Source organism: Macrotis lagotis, chromosome X, assembly GCF_037893015.1.
Source record: "Macrotis lagotis isolate mMagLag1 chromosome X, bilby.v1.9.chrom.fasta, whole genome shotgun sequence".
In the NCBI taxonomy this organism is placed as follows: domain Eukaryota; kingdom Metazoa; phylum Chordata; class Mammalia; order Peramelemorphia; family Peramelidae; genus Macrotis; species Macrotis lagotis.
In genome coordinates, this window is record NC_133666.1 from 703028708 (window position 1) to 703042520 (window position 13813).

A 13813-nucleotide genomic window follows, 5' to 3' on the forward strand; every position below is an offset into this window, starting at 1 on the left:
TCCACTGTGCCACCTAGCTGCCCCTTAACCTCACTCTTATTAGGACAGGTTTAAAAGGGAAGAAGTGTGTGTGTGCTTGTGTTTACACAGAGTTGGATAGAAAAATCTACCCTATTTCTTCATGTATAAGACATATCCTTTTTCAAAAGATTTGAGGTCTAAAAACTTATACAGTGGTTGTAGGTTTTTTACTTACATTTCTTGCTTTTTCGAACTTGTCTTGGCACTCATTGTTTTGCATGTTTTTTGTTTGTATTTGAAGAAGAAAAATTCATTTGACTTGAGCTCAGTCAACCAATTGGAGGCTAGACAGTGAAAGAACAATGGCTATCAATGTAACACAGTCCAAAATCCAAAGGAGCAAGTAATGGGAAGAAAGGTGCCAACCCCACAAGAAACATAAGGATTTAGCTTATGTGATAACAAGTGGGAGTTATGGTTCTGGAGCAAATGCCTTGCAACCCAAGGGAGGTCTCTTCCAAGGAGGAGTGCCAAAACTGAGACCTGTTGGAACAAAAGACATTTCACAGAACCTAGCTGGCAAGACAGTTTTACAGGTCTCTGGTTCTCAAGCTACTGCCCCCAAGGTCCCCACTTCCTCCTTTGGGTTTCTCAAGGACTAGAGCACTCTGATCATTGATGTGAGTCATTTTCTTCAGCCAAGTCCCTTTGCAGATTCCTGTAATATGGCACCTCAGCCCACTGTTCATCCCTATTTAGCTTGGGGGGGTTCTGTGTTTGCCTGGTTAAAAGTGGAAGGTAGAGGTGGACCAGGTGGAGGTGGAGGAGGAGGCAGAATGGCATTCTTGCCCTGCTTCCAGTTGGTTTTGTCTTTTAACGATTAGAAGCTTTGGGCCACTCATATACCTCCAAATTACTGTGTCCTCTCTTCATAACCTCCAGTTCTCCAGGGGGTCAATGAAGTCTGGGATTGCTGAAACACCTAGAAATTCCAGTGCATTAAGTTCAGAATGGCTTCAGAATACTAGGAAAATAGACCCCCAAGTACACCAGGTCAGTCTCAGTTCCAGGGCCTGACTGTCAGGCTCCTCCACATTCAGGTCACTGCTCTGAGAGCTTCTCCTCTTCTCCACTGTCACTGTTCAAACCTCATCTTGTCCTCTCAGCTCCCAACTCTCTGTCTCTCTCTCTGTCTCTGTCTCTATCTGTCTGTCTCACTCTGTCTCTCTCACTGTTTTGCATTTGTTATTGATATATTAGGTTATAGTTTGCCACGTTCTACCCAGAAATGGCTCAGAAAAGATTTTCATACAATGCTGAATTCAAGTGAAAAATGATTCAGTTTGCAAAAGTGAATGGAAATCGTCCTGCTGAATGTCACTTTGGTCCTCCTCCAACTGAGAAAACAATCCAAGACTGGCTATGGGAAGAAGAAACCTGACTGAAAACTCCCTGGGAGAAGAAGGCCTTGAGAATCAAGGCACCAAATGGCCTGAGTTAGAGAGGGAATTGAAGCTATGAATTGAAGAGCGAAGGGCCATTGGAATTCCTGTGTTCACAAAGATGGTTCAGCAGGAGGCCATAAGAATTGCTGATGAAAAAGAAGTGACTGATTTCCAAAGAGGACACAATGGGTGGTGCTTCAGGTTCATGAAACAGAATGGACTAAGTATGCATCTACACACCAGACTTCCCCAAAAGATGCCTGAAAGCTAGGGACAAAGGGTCCTTGAATTTCATGATGAATAAAACTTGAGTTCAATAACTTTATGTAATACATTTTTTTCAAATTTTGGGCCCCCAAATTAAGGTGCATCTTATACGGCAATGGGGTTAAATGACTTGCCCAAGGTCACAAAACTAGGCAATTAAGTGTCTGAGGCTAGATTTGAACTCAAGTCCTCCTGACTCCAGGGCCGGTGCTATATCCATTGCACCACCTAGCCACCCCCAGTAACAGCAATTTTGTAATAATGATTAAGTTGTGAAAGAATTGACTTCTTTGATCAATACCATAATCTAAGCTATTCCAAATGACTCATGAAAAGATGCTCTCCACCTCCACACAGGAGCTTTGAGTGGTATTTGCTTGCCTTTTCAGTAGGGGAAGGGAGGGAAAGAATTTAGAATTCAAAAAAAATGTTTAAAACAACATTAAAAATAATATTTTAAAAGAAAAAATTATTGCAACTGTCCTCAAGATTTAATGTGATGACAAAATGGAGGATCAAATGCTTCTGATCATCAGAACCTCTCCAAAAAAGCAGTCATGAGATAAGATGAATTAACAGCAGAGATGTTTAGTTTAAACTAATAGATGTTGGGAAATTAATAGATTCTGGCAGTCAGCTTCTATTTGAATATCTCAGGTGAAAGACCATTCACTCTTTCTTTTTTCCCCCCTAGGCAAGGTCAATTATCTCACTACAAGCCAAGACCAAAGTGGAGGCAGTGTTGGTGCAGGATCTTCTGTTTGCAGATGATGGTGCGCTCCATCAGCTCCATTAGCCAGCACCACATCATCCATATGGGGAACCATCTATTATAGCAAATGGAGAAGTTTTGAGGACTGTGAACAAGTTCACTTTCCTTGGCAGTGTAATTTTTAGGGAGATCCACAATGACAATGAGGTCAACACTCACATTGCCAGAGCAAGCTCAGTGTTTGGGAGACTGAAAGAAAATGTGGGAGAGAAGTATTAGACTGACCACCAAATTGAAGGTCTACAGAGCTGTTGGGCTGACCACATTGCTTGTGAAATCTGGACAGTCTACCAGTGCTATGCCAGGAAACTGTATCACTTCCATTCAAATTGTCTTAGGAAGATTCTGAAGATCATCTGGAACGAGAAGATAACAGACCCTGAGTCCTTTCTGGAGCTAAACTGCCAAGCATTCAAATGTTACTACAGAGAGTGCAAATGCAATGGGCCACTCATGTTCAAGTGCCCAATGGACACTTGTCAAAAAGACTTTTATGGAGAACTTACACAAGGGGGTCAGATACAAGGGTATCCTGAAGATCGCTCTTAAAAACTTTGAATTTGGGGCGGCTAGGTGGTGCAGTGGATAGAGCACTGGCCCTGGAGTCAGGAGTACCTGGGTTCAAATCTGACTTCAGACACTTAATTACCTGTGTGGCCTTGGGCAAGCCACTTAACCCCATTTGTCTTGCAAAAATCTAAAGAAAAACCCCTTTGATTTGGGGCAGCTAGGTGGCACAGTGGATAGAGCACTGGAGGCAGGAGGACATGAGTTCAAATATGACCTCAGACACTTAATAATTACCTAACTCTGAGCAAGTCACTTAACCCCATTGCCTTGCAAAAAACAATAAAACAAAACAAAAAAAGAACTTTGAATTGATTTGTGCATCATAGGAGACATGGGCACAGGATCATCCAGTAGTGTGTACCTTCATCAGAGAGGTGCTCTCTTCTATGAGCAAGGCAGAATGGAAGCATCTCAATGGAAACACAAGATACATAAGTTTAGAATACCCACCCCAGGTGTTCACATGGACTATTTGTGCCTCACACTGTAGACACCGTGTAATTCATCTATGTCATACTGCTTTTTGACTTGATCTTTCCCTCTGCTTCTTCCCAGAGATGGGGGAACCATAAATATGGAATATTTCAGATAATGTTAGACTTTTTTGATGCTTTTTTTTAGTTCTTCTAAACTTTCCCTCATTTATTCTTTTTTTTAGACTTTACTTTGATTCTATTTATTTTTCCCCCATTCTTGTTCCCCCCCCTTACCCCCCACAGAACGCAGTCTGTTAGTCTTTCCATTGTTTCCATGGCATACATTGATCTCAGGTGAATGTGAGGAGAGAGAAATCACATCCTTAAGGAAGAAAAATAAAGTACAAGAGACAGCAAAATTATATAAGATAATGGGTTTTTCCCCCTAAATTGAAGGTAATAGTCTGGTCTTTGTTCTAATTCCACAATTCTTTCTCTGGATATAGATTGTATTCTCCTTTGCAAATAACCCCAAATTGTGCCTGATTGTTGCACTGATGGAATGAGCAAGTCCATCAAGGTTGATCATCGCCCCCATGTTGCTGTTAGGGTGTACAATGCTCTTCTGGTTACGGTCATCTCGCTCAGCATCATGCAGATCCCTCCAGGCTTCCCTGAATTCCCATCCCTCCTGGTTTCCAATAGAAAAATAGTGTTCCATGACATACATATACCACAGTTTGTTATGCCATTCTGCAATTGAAGGGCATTCACTTAAATTTCCAATTATTTGCCACCACAGAGTTGCTATGAATATTTTTGTACAAGTGATGTTTTTACCCTTTTTCCTAATCTCTTCAGAGAATAGACCCAGTAAGGGTCTCTTCATGATCTCTTCAGGGTATAGACCTGGTAGTGGTATTGCTGGATCAAAGGGTATGCTCATTTTTGTTGCCCTTTGGGCATAATTCCAAATTTCTCTCCAGAAAGGTTGGATGAGTTCACAGCTCCACCAACAATGTATTAGTGTCCCAGATTTCCCCCATCCCTTCCAACAATGATCATTATCCTTTCTGGTTATATTGGCCAGTCTGAGAGGTGTGAGGTGGTACCTTAGAAATGCTTTATATTTGCATTTCTCTAATAAGTAATGATTTGGCACTGCTTCATTTTCTAAGTGATCACTAACCAACATTTTAATTATCTATTTTTGAATTTTCCCAGGAATTAAAAAACTATCCTATAGTTTGTAAACTCTATTCACTTTTTTTTTTAGGTTTTTGCAAGGCAAATGGGGTTAAGTGGCTTGCCCAAGGCCACACAGCTAGGTAATTATTAAGTGTCTGAGACCGGGTTTGAACCCAGGTACTACTGACTCCAAGGCCAGTGCTTTATCCACTACACCCACCTGCCCCTGTTCACAAACCTTTGCAGTCCATACTTCTCCAACCTTCCATGCTCATAGAAGAGCACTGAGAATAATTCAGCACAACTGCAGCCAGTTTCTTTTTTTTAGCTTTTTGCCAGGCAATGGGGTTAAGTGGCTTGCCCGAGGCCACACAGCTAGGGAATTATTAAGTGTCTGAGATGGGATTTGAACCCAAGTACTCCTGACTCCAGGGCCGGTGTTTTATCCACTGCACCACCTAGCCGCCCCTGGCTGCCAGTTTTTTCAGTGCCTAAGATAGCATTCAGCTGGGCCAGGGGATTTGAATTCATCAGCGATTTCCTGGTAGGGACTCTTACTAGCTCCTCATTTTTCTTAGGTGTCACTATAGTTACACTTGTCATTTCCAAAACAAAGACCCTTCTCCTTAGCCAAGAAAACAGAAGCTGTACAAGGCATCCCCCTCTTCATTGTCAATTATCCCTTCCCAAGCAATGGTCCTATCCATTCTTTTATTCTCCTCTTTCCTAATAGATTTAAAAACAGGTTCTACTCATTTGTGCTAGCAAATCTTGTCAGCTTCTCCAATCTGCTTCAACTTTGACCTTTAATGTTTAATGTTCTAGACACCTTTGTATAGGACATGGCTGCTCCATAATTTTCATCACTTCTTTTTCTTGTATACATGTTCTGTGCATTTCTTCTTAAAATATCACTTATCTGCCTGGTGAGTTGCCTGAACATCCATATCAATTTCCAAGACTCCTGCCTCTTTAATTTTTTATTCTGTGAATACATTTGCCAAATTTTTTTTAAATGTGTTTCATTTTAAATTTTTCAAATTTTCCCCTAATCTTGCTTCCCCTCCCTCCACCCTCCCTCACAGAAGGCAATCTGTTAGTCTTTACATTGTTTCCATGATATGCATTGATCTAAGTTGGATGTATCCTTAAGGAAAAAAAGTAAAGTATAAGGGATAGCAAAATTACGAAATAAGAAAACTTTTTTTTTTTAAATTAAAGGTAAGAGTTTTTGGTCCTTGTTCAAACTCCACAATTCTTTCTCTGGATACAGCTGGTATTCTCCATCTCAGATACCCTAAAATTGTCCCTGATTGTTGCACTGATGGAATGAGCAAGTCCATCGAGGTTGGTCATCGCCCCCATGTTGCTCTTAGGGTGGATAATGTTCTTCTGGTTCTGCTCATCTCACTCAGCATCAGTTTATGCAAATCCCTCCAGGCTTCTCTGAATTCCCATCCCTCCTGGTTTCTAATAGAACTATGGTGTCCCATAATGCACATATATCATGATTTGTTCAGCAATTTCCCAATTGATGGACATTCATTCAACTTCCAACTCTTTGCCATCACAAACAGGGCTGCTCTGAATATTTTCTACAAGTTATGATTTTACCCTTTTTCCGAAGTTTTGTTTTTAAGAAATCCAGTCTGATGCTCACATTTGCATTAAAGTTATGGTGCAGGATGGACTAGATGCTCTGACATCCTTTCCAACTCTGTGACTGAGATTATGATTCACTCTTTTTTAAAGTATGCTTTGATTTCATTTAGAGGATCATAAGTTCTTCATAGAATTTCTCTCATCCTTATCTTTTGCATTAGATATTTGAATATAAACTATAATGATTTCTTTTAAGTATTTCAACAAATGTTTGTGGTGAGAACTGAAATAAGAAATGGCCAAGGGTCTCCCATGAAGTGAGGGAGATTTCTTCCTATTTGGAAGATGAGAAATCCCATTGTATCTGCCTTCCCAAGGGGGTCATTGGCCAAGGATGTCCTATTCAAATTTACAATAGCAAATTTAGTATTTCTAGGTGACCTATAAATGGATATTTTAGCATTGTTGGCTTCATTTCCATTAATCTATTGCAATTCCTCCAAAATTAATATGAGGCAGTCAAAGAATGGTGTTTTGTATTTCTGTTTCATGGATTACTGTGACCAAAAAATGCATTCTCCCAGCAGCTAGCTTACTGATCATGAGACTCTTAGTGTGATGTCAAACATCATCATTCGTTTGAATAGTATCTTCTATGATGCTCATTTCATTAGAAATATTTATTAAACATCTACTATATGCTAGGTATTTTATCAAGTGTTTTACAAATAGTATCGTGTTGGATCTTCATCATAACCCTAGAAAACAGGGGTTATTATTCCCATTTTACAGTTAAGGAAACCAAGACAGGCAGTGGTCAAGACTTACCCAGGAGTTTGACTATCACCTACACTACCATAGTATGCTTTGTGAGCCCCCTCCTGGGTGCTCATCTCCAGGGTTTTGGAAACTATTGGGCTTTGCTGTATCTCTGTCAAGCCCCTTCAAGGTTTATAAATATTGTGGTTACTTCTAGAAATTTCCCACAATCTCTGCTGTAGATTTTCAAGGGTGGAGCTGCTCTCAACTACTCTGCTCTGCTGCCTGAAGTGGTTTCTGGTCTCCTTTAACCTTCTCATTTAAAATTGTTTTGCTTGAAACTGCAGGTGCAAAACACGTCAAATTTCTTGTCTTCTTAATGAGGGAGGAGGGATCCTAAAATTAAAAATTCATTGTTCTAAGATCTTCTTACTATACCTTGTGGCCTCCTCTCACCCCTAACAAGGTTTATAAAGCCCCTTTAATCTTTGAAATCATTTTGTGTCTACTAATGCCCTATCAGATCTATGCTGTCTGAACCACCCTTTATTAACAGCAGAAGGCTAGTACAAGTCTCCATTTCCTCTAAAATGTGGCTTGACTGCTTATTCTTTCCTTTCCAGATGAATGTTTATTTTTAATCTGGGTTTGTGATAGAAGTATTTGGTGAACTCCCACCAAAGATGCAGACCTGCAACTTTTTTTGCAATGTCAAGTTTTAGACAACTGTTTGGAGCACTGGAAAGTCATTTACTGTTACAGTGAAGGTATCAGTACATGTCAGAGCACAACCTGAGCTCAGCTTTTCCTAATTCCTCAAACTTTTAATAACATTATGTACAGTGCGCTGACTCTCATGGACTAATTATCCTAGCCTTCTCCTATTTGATGAATTTGCATGTTTAATGCTCACCTCTGGTTTCTTAAGAAGCAACTCAACATCTCCTCTCTTCATCAAAATCTACTTTTTCCATTCATGGTTAAATTTAACTTTGAGGCATGTTATATTGAAGTGCAAACCAATTTTCTTTGCTTTTCAAAATAATCAATTTTTCCTTTTCATTTCCTTTGACCAAAATATAATCATGTGTGTTAAACTATTTTCCCCCAGGTTTCGATTTAAACATGTTTAATGGTGAAATTATGAAGCTTAATTGGGACAAAGGCAAATGGGATTGAGTGGCTTGCCCAAGGCCACACAGGTAATTATTAAGTGTCTGAGGCTGGATTTGAACTCAGGTACTCCTGACTCTAGGGCTGGTGCTCTATCCACTGCCTGCACCACCTAGCTGACCCTAATTGAAACATTTCTAAGGAAGTTATATTCAATTTAATCTACTTGGCAATATTATTTGTATCTCAGGCTATTTGGATAATATTCACTATAATTTCCCAAAATATCAAGCTTTCATTTTTTCAGATCTATAACTCAGATGATCATTATACATTCAATTATTAAGATATTTTATTATATAAAATCAGCATTCTTTTAAATTTACCATCTTTTGATTTTGTTCTGAAAATGACTCTTCTACCTTTGTTTTGCTGAATTTCAAATGTTCCTGTTATCTGCTCAAATTTCCATCATTCTCTCTTCCTTTAATTCTTCTGAGACATTCTAGTGGTTTCTGCAGTAGAAAATTTTACAGGGGACTTCTAGGGTTTCCATTTAGTTTGTTTTCACTAAATATTATAATATGGGTGAAATCCTTTTTAAGTTCAATAAATTCATAAAATTACCCTCCAGAAAGTTTTATTTAATGTTCAGAAATTGCTTACGAAATAGTTGAAAGATTTTTATTCTCCAGTATGAACTGAGTTTGAATAAGGTGTTGCTCCTGGACAAAATCATATCCTCTATCATTCTGTTTTAAAACTCTCTCTCTCTGTACTAAGACTTCAACAGATTTAGTGGTTTCAAAGATTTTCCCACATTTTTCATTTAGGTTACTTACTCTCCACTATGAATTCTCTGATGTAAAGCAAAGGTTGTACTCAAAAGGAAGGCCTTTCCACATTCGTTACATTCATAAGGTTTCTTTCCAGTGTGAATTATCTGATGACGAGTAAGTTGTGAGCTCTGGCAAAAGGCTTTCCCACATTCATGGCATTCATAAGGTTTCTCACCAGTATGAATCCTCTGATGTTCAGTAAGTTCTGTGCTCCAGCTGAAAGCCTTTCCACATTCATTACATTCATAAGGTTTTTCACCAGTATGAATTCTCTGATGAATAGCAAAGGTTGTGCTTAGAAGAAAGGCCTTCCCACATTCATGGCATTCATAAGGTTTCTCTCCAGTGTGGTTTCTCTGACGACGTGAAGGCTGAGAATTCTGACAACAGACCTTCCCACATTCATTATATTTATGAGGTTTCTCTTCCGTGTGTAGTCTCTGATGCTGAGCAAGTTGTTTTCTCCATTTGAAGGTCTTCTTACATTTACTACATTCATAAGATTTTTCTCCACTGTGAATTCTTTGATGTCGAGTAAGTTGTGTGCTTTGGTTGAAGGCTTTCCCACATTCATTACATTCAAAAGGTTTATCTTCACTATGAATTCTCTGATGTACAGTAAAATTTGGCCTTAGAAGAAAGGTCTTCCCACAGTCTTTACATTCATATGGTTTCTCTCCACTATGAATCCTCTGATGTCGAGTAAGTTCTGTACTACGACCAAAGGCCTTCCCACATTCATTACATTCATAAGGTTTTTCTCCAGTATGAGATCTCTGATGTTGAATAAAGTTTCTACTCTGGCTGAAGGCTCTCCCACACTCATTACATTCAAATGGCTTTTCTCCACTATGAATCTTCTGATGTTGAGTCAATTCTGTATTCTGGTCAAAGGCCTTCCCACATTTATTACAGTCAAAAAGTTTCTCTCCACTATGAGTTTTCTGATGCTGAGCAAGTTTTCTACCCTGACTGAAGGTTGTTCCACATTTGTTACATTCATAATGTTTTTCTCCAGTGTGAATTCTCTGATGCTGAGTAAGTTGTTTTCTCCACCTGAAGGTCTTCCCACATTTACTACATTCATAAGGCTGCTCTCCACTATGAATCCTCTGATGTCGAGTAAGTTCCGTACTTCGGCCAAAAGCTTTCCCACATTCATTACATTCATAAGGCTTCTCTCCACTGTGAATTCGCTGATGCACTATAAAGTTTGTTCTCAGAAGAAAGGCCTTCCCACATTGATTACATGCATAAGGTTTCTCTCCACTGTGAATCTTCAGATGTCGAGTAAGTTCTGTACTTCGGCCAAAAGCCTTCCCACATTCATTACATTCATGAGGTTTCACTCCAGTATGAATTATCTGATGTTGAATAAGTTGTGAGCTCCAACAGAAGGCTTTCCCACATTGATTACATTCATAAGGTTTTTCTCCACTATGAGTTCTTTGATGTTTAGTAAGGTATCCACTCTGGCTGAATGCTTTCCCACATTGATCACATTCATAAGGTTTTTCTCCACTATGAGTTCTCTGATGTTTGGTAAGGTTTCTGCTCTGTTGGAAAACCTTTCCACATTCATTGCATATATAACGTTTCTCTCCTTTATATAGTCTTTGATGTTCAATGAGGTCCAAATTATAATTGAAGGATTTTCCACGTTTGTTATCTTTATAAACTGTCTCCTTTGAGCACATTTCAATAGATGTTCTTAGGGTTGAGTATAACCTGAAGTCATTTAAATGTTTATCATGTTTAAGGGGACTCCTTCCTCCTAGTAACTTCTGTTGTGGTAAAAGGACTGGCCCTAAATTAAAGTTCTGGACAAACTGACCAGATTCATGGTTTTTCACTTCATTTAGAGGCCTCCTCTGAGTGAGCCTTACTGGTACAGAATATTTCTCTTCAATGCTCTCTTTTCTTTCTAACTTGGCATCATATTTCCAGATTGCTCCCATCTTAGAGAGACAGAGTCTGTGAGTATCTGTGAGTCTTTCTTTGGATGATTCTTCTATAGACAGGCAAAGTTTTTGCACAGAATCTTTGGTTCCTCCATCTGAAAGAAATATAAAAAAAGTACAAATCCCCCCCCCCACTATACTCATAATATTGTCTTTCAACTCCTTTATTATAAAAAGTGATTCATGTATAACCTATATCAGAAAGCTTGTCATCTTGGGGAAGTGGGAGAGAGAAAAATTTGAAACTCAAAATCTTAGTTAAAAAAAGTTGGAAACTATCTTTATGTGTAATTGGAACAAATAAAATGCCATTTACATTTAAAAAATTTTTAAAGTGATTATTAGGTTATGGGGAAAGTGCTCTATAAATATTAAGGCATTATATCATTACTAGTGCTGCCATCTACAATTTATATAATTTTTCTTATTCTCACCACAACCTTAATTCAGCCAGTTGCTATATTCTACAAATGTGACTCTTGCTAAGTCAGTGACTTGTACTGGATTACACAGCAATTAATTGGGAGGTCAAAGCTGGCCTTTAATCCATGGGTTTTTGACTAAAAGTGTAGCTCTTTTCGTTGCATCATCCTGGCTCCTAGGAGATGGAAGCATCATATCACTCTTGTATGGTGATAAAAGGTAAAACAAATATCTGCTTTTTTTTGCAAGGCAATGGGGTTAAGTGACTTGCCCACGGTCATACAGCTAAGTAAGTGTTTTGAGGCTGCATTTGAACTCTGTTCCTCCTGACCCCAGGACCAGTGCTCTATCCATTGTGCCACCAAACTGCTGATAAATGTCTGCTTTTACAGAGGAACTTGATTAACTACATGGTACAGTAGATAGGGTACCAGGCTAGGAGTCAGGAAGCCTTGAGTTCAAATGCAACCTCAGATACTAACTGTGTGACCCTGGGCAAGTCACTTTACCCTGTTTGCCTTAGCTTCTTCAATGTATAAAATGAACTGGAGAAGAAAAATGGCAAACCACTCCAGTATCTTTGCCAAGAAAACCCCAGATGGGGTCACAAAAAACAACTGAACAACAACAGAGGTGTTTTCAGGTTGATTCCTCTATATCTTCCTGGCTCTTATCACAATGCTAGGCACACAGTTAGTGCTAAATAAATGTTTATTGACTGACTGGAGAAACAATGTGTGCCCAGAAATCAATAAATTTAAAGTAAGTTGAGGGGAGAAACATGAGTGTTTGCGTGTATGGGGTGGGGTTAGAAAAGGTCTTGTTTAACAGCAGGAGGCAAGGAGAGAGCTTGTTCTAGGGATAGGTCAGCCTGTGTTGAACAAAAAGGAGACGAGAGCTGAACCTGGAAGCAATAGAGAGCCAATGGAGGTTTGGGAGCAAGAGATGAGATCAGACCCATGCTTTATGAGTATGACTCTGACTGAAGAATGGAGGATGAAGTGGAGTGGGGAGAGGCTTGAGGCACAGAGATCAGTTAGGAAATTATAGGTAATAGTCCAGGCAAGAGGTGCTTGGGGTCTGAACTAAGGTGTTGGCTATGTGAGAGGACTGAAGGGGATATATGTCAGAGGTGATGTGGAGGTAAACCAATAATACTTGGCAGCTAATTGAACTTGTGGGGTGACTGAGGAGGAAGATGCAGGGTAATAACTTCCAGGCTGGACATCTACAAGGATGGCAGTGTCCTTATGAAAACAGGGAAGAAGCAATGGTGTATTTTAAGGCAAAGATAATAAGTTGTCTTAGGTGAGTTTGAGATGCTGCAGGATATGCTGGAACTCCAAAGAGAGACTAGAGCTGAATTTGTACATCTGGGAATCACTTGCAGATGACAACTAAAATGACAGGTGCTAATGAGATCATCAGGTGAGACAGTGGAAAGAGAGAAGAATGTCAATCCAGCAAGGGGCCCTGAGGTTAGAATGTTCAGACACAAAGTTGGTGAACCAAGTATGCAGGCAAGTCAAGAAGACTGAGGCCTGAGAAAAAGACATCAGCTTTGGCAAATGAAAGATCACTTGTAGAAGTCTGGAAAGCGTAGGGGCAGCTAGGTGCCGCAGTGGATAAAGCACCGGCCCTGGAGTCAGGAGTACCTGGGTTCAAATCCGGAATCAGACACTTAATAATTACCTAGCTGTGCGGCCTTGGGCAAGCCGCTTAACCCCATTTGCCTTGCAAAATCCTAAAAAAAAAAAAAAAAAATCTGGAAAGCGGAGTTTCCTTTGAATGGTGAGGGTGGCCTGCAAAGGGGTTAGAGAGTGAGGAAGAGAAGATGGGAACATTGAGATCATTTTTTCTGGAAGTTTAGCTGTGAATGCTATAGGAGAGTGGGAGGGGGAATAGCACAATCAAGAGTGTTTTTTTGTTTTGAGGGAAATCTAAGCAAGCTTACAGGCATCAGAAAAGTATCAATAAATGGGGAGAAATGAAAGATTAGAGAGGGGAGGAATTTGGGGGATAAAATGCTAGAGGGGGCTACACTGAGAGTTTGAGTGGGGAGGGCACTGCCGTGGATGAAAAGGGCCACCTCTTGATCAGAGTAAAAGAGAATGTGGCAGATGTCAAGGGGTTTTGAGATACTGAGTAGAGTTCAGAGAGAATAACTGTTATTTTTAAGTGAAGGATAAAGTAATTCCCTTCACTGAGATGGATGATAATATGAAAAGCTCTAGAAGTGTTTTGAAATAACTTGTGGAGGAATAATTCTGGAGTCATTAGAGAAGAGTCAAAGTATTGCCAAATGCACTGGGGGTCTGACACCAATTTGTAGGGGCTCTTGGCACAACTCTGATATTGCTGTTGAGGACATTATATTCTCATGGAGGTTTGGAGCCTTGGTATCTTCTCAATTCTTCACCATCTCTCAGCCCCTTCTTCCAATGTGGTACCTCTCATTTTCACCTCTGCAACAATTCTTCCTATAAGTCCCTGCTCT

The 13813-nt window shown here is 39.7% G+C and overlaps 2 protein-coding genes across 3 annotated transcripts in view; both read right to left on the reverse strand.

Annotated features, from left to right (window-relative positions):
* LOC141497195 (zinc finger protein 69 homolog) overlaps positions 1-13813 on the reverse strand; it is a 16561-nt gene continuing 2748 nt past the window's right edge. Inside the window, exons 3-4 of one of the 2 annotated variants that reach the window (XR_012471244.1) lie at positions 2671-2801; positions 1-2500 (exon numbers count right to left, since the gene is read on the reverse strand). Coding sequence is in view for 1 of the 2 variants with exons in the window: in XM_074199846.1 (XP_074055947.1) it covers positions 2770-2801 (32 nt within the window). In the remaining variant the exon portion in view is untranslated. Of the gene's footprint in view, positions 2802-13813 lie in introns of both variants that reach the window. The other variant, XM_074199846.1, reaches the window with a different exon arrangement.
* LOC141497219 (uncharacterized) overlaps positions 3767-13813 on the reverse strand; it is a 27417-nt gene continuing 17370 nt past the window's right edge. Inside the window, 1 exon segment of the mRNA XM_074199867.1 lies at positions 3767-10617. Within this exon segment, the coding sequence (XP_074055968.1) occupies positions 8932-10617 (1686 nt within the window). The 3' untranslated portion in view covers positions 3767-8931.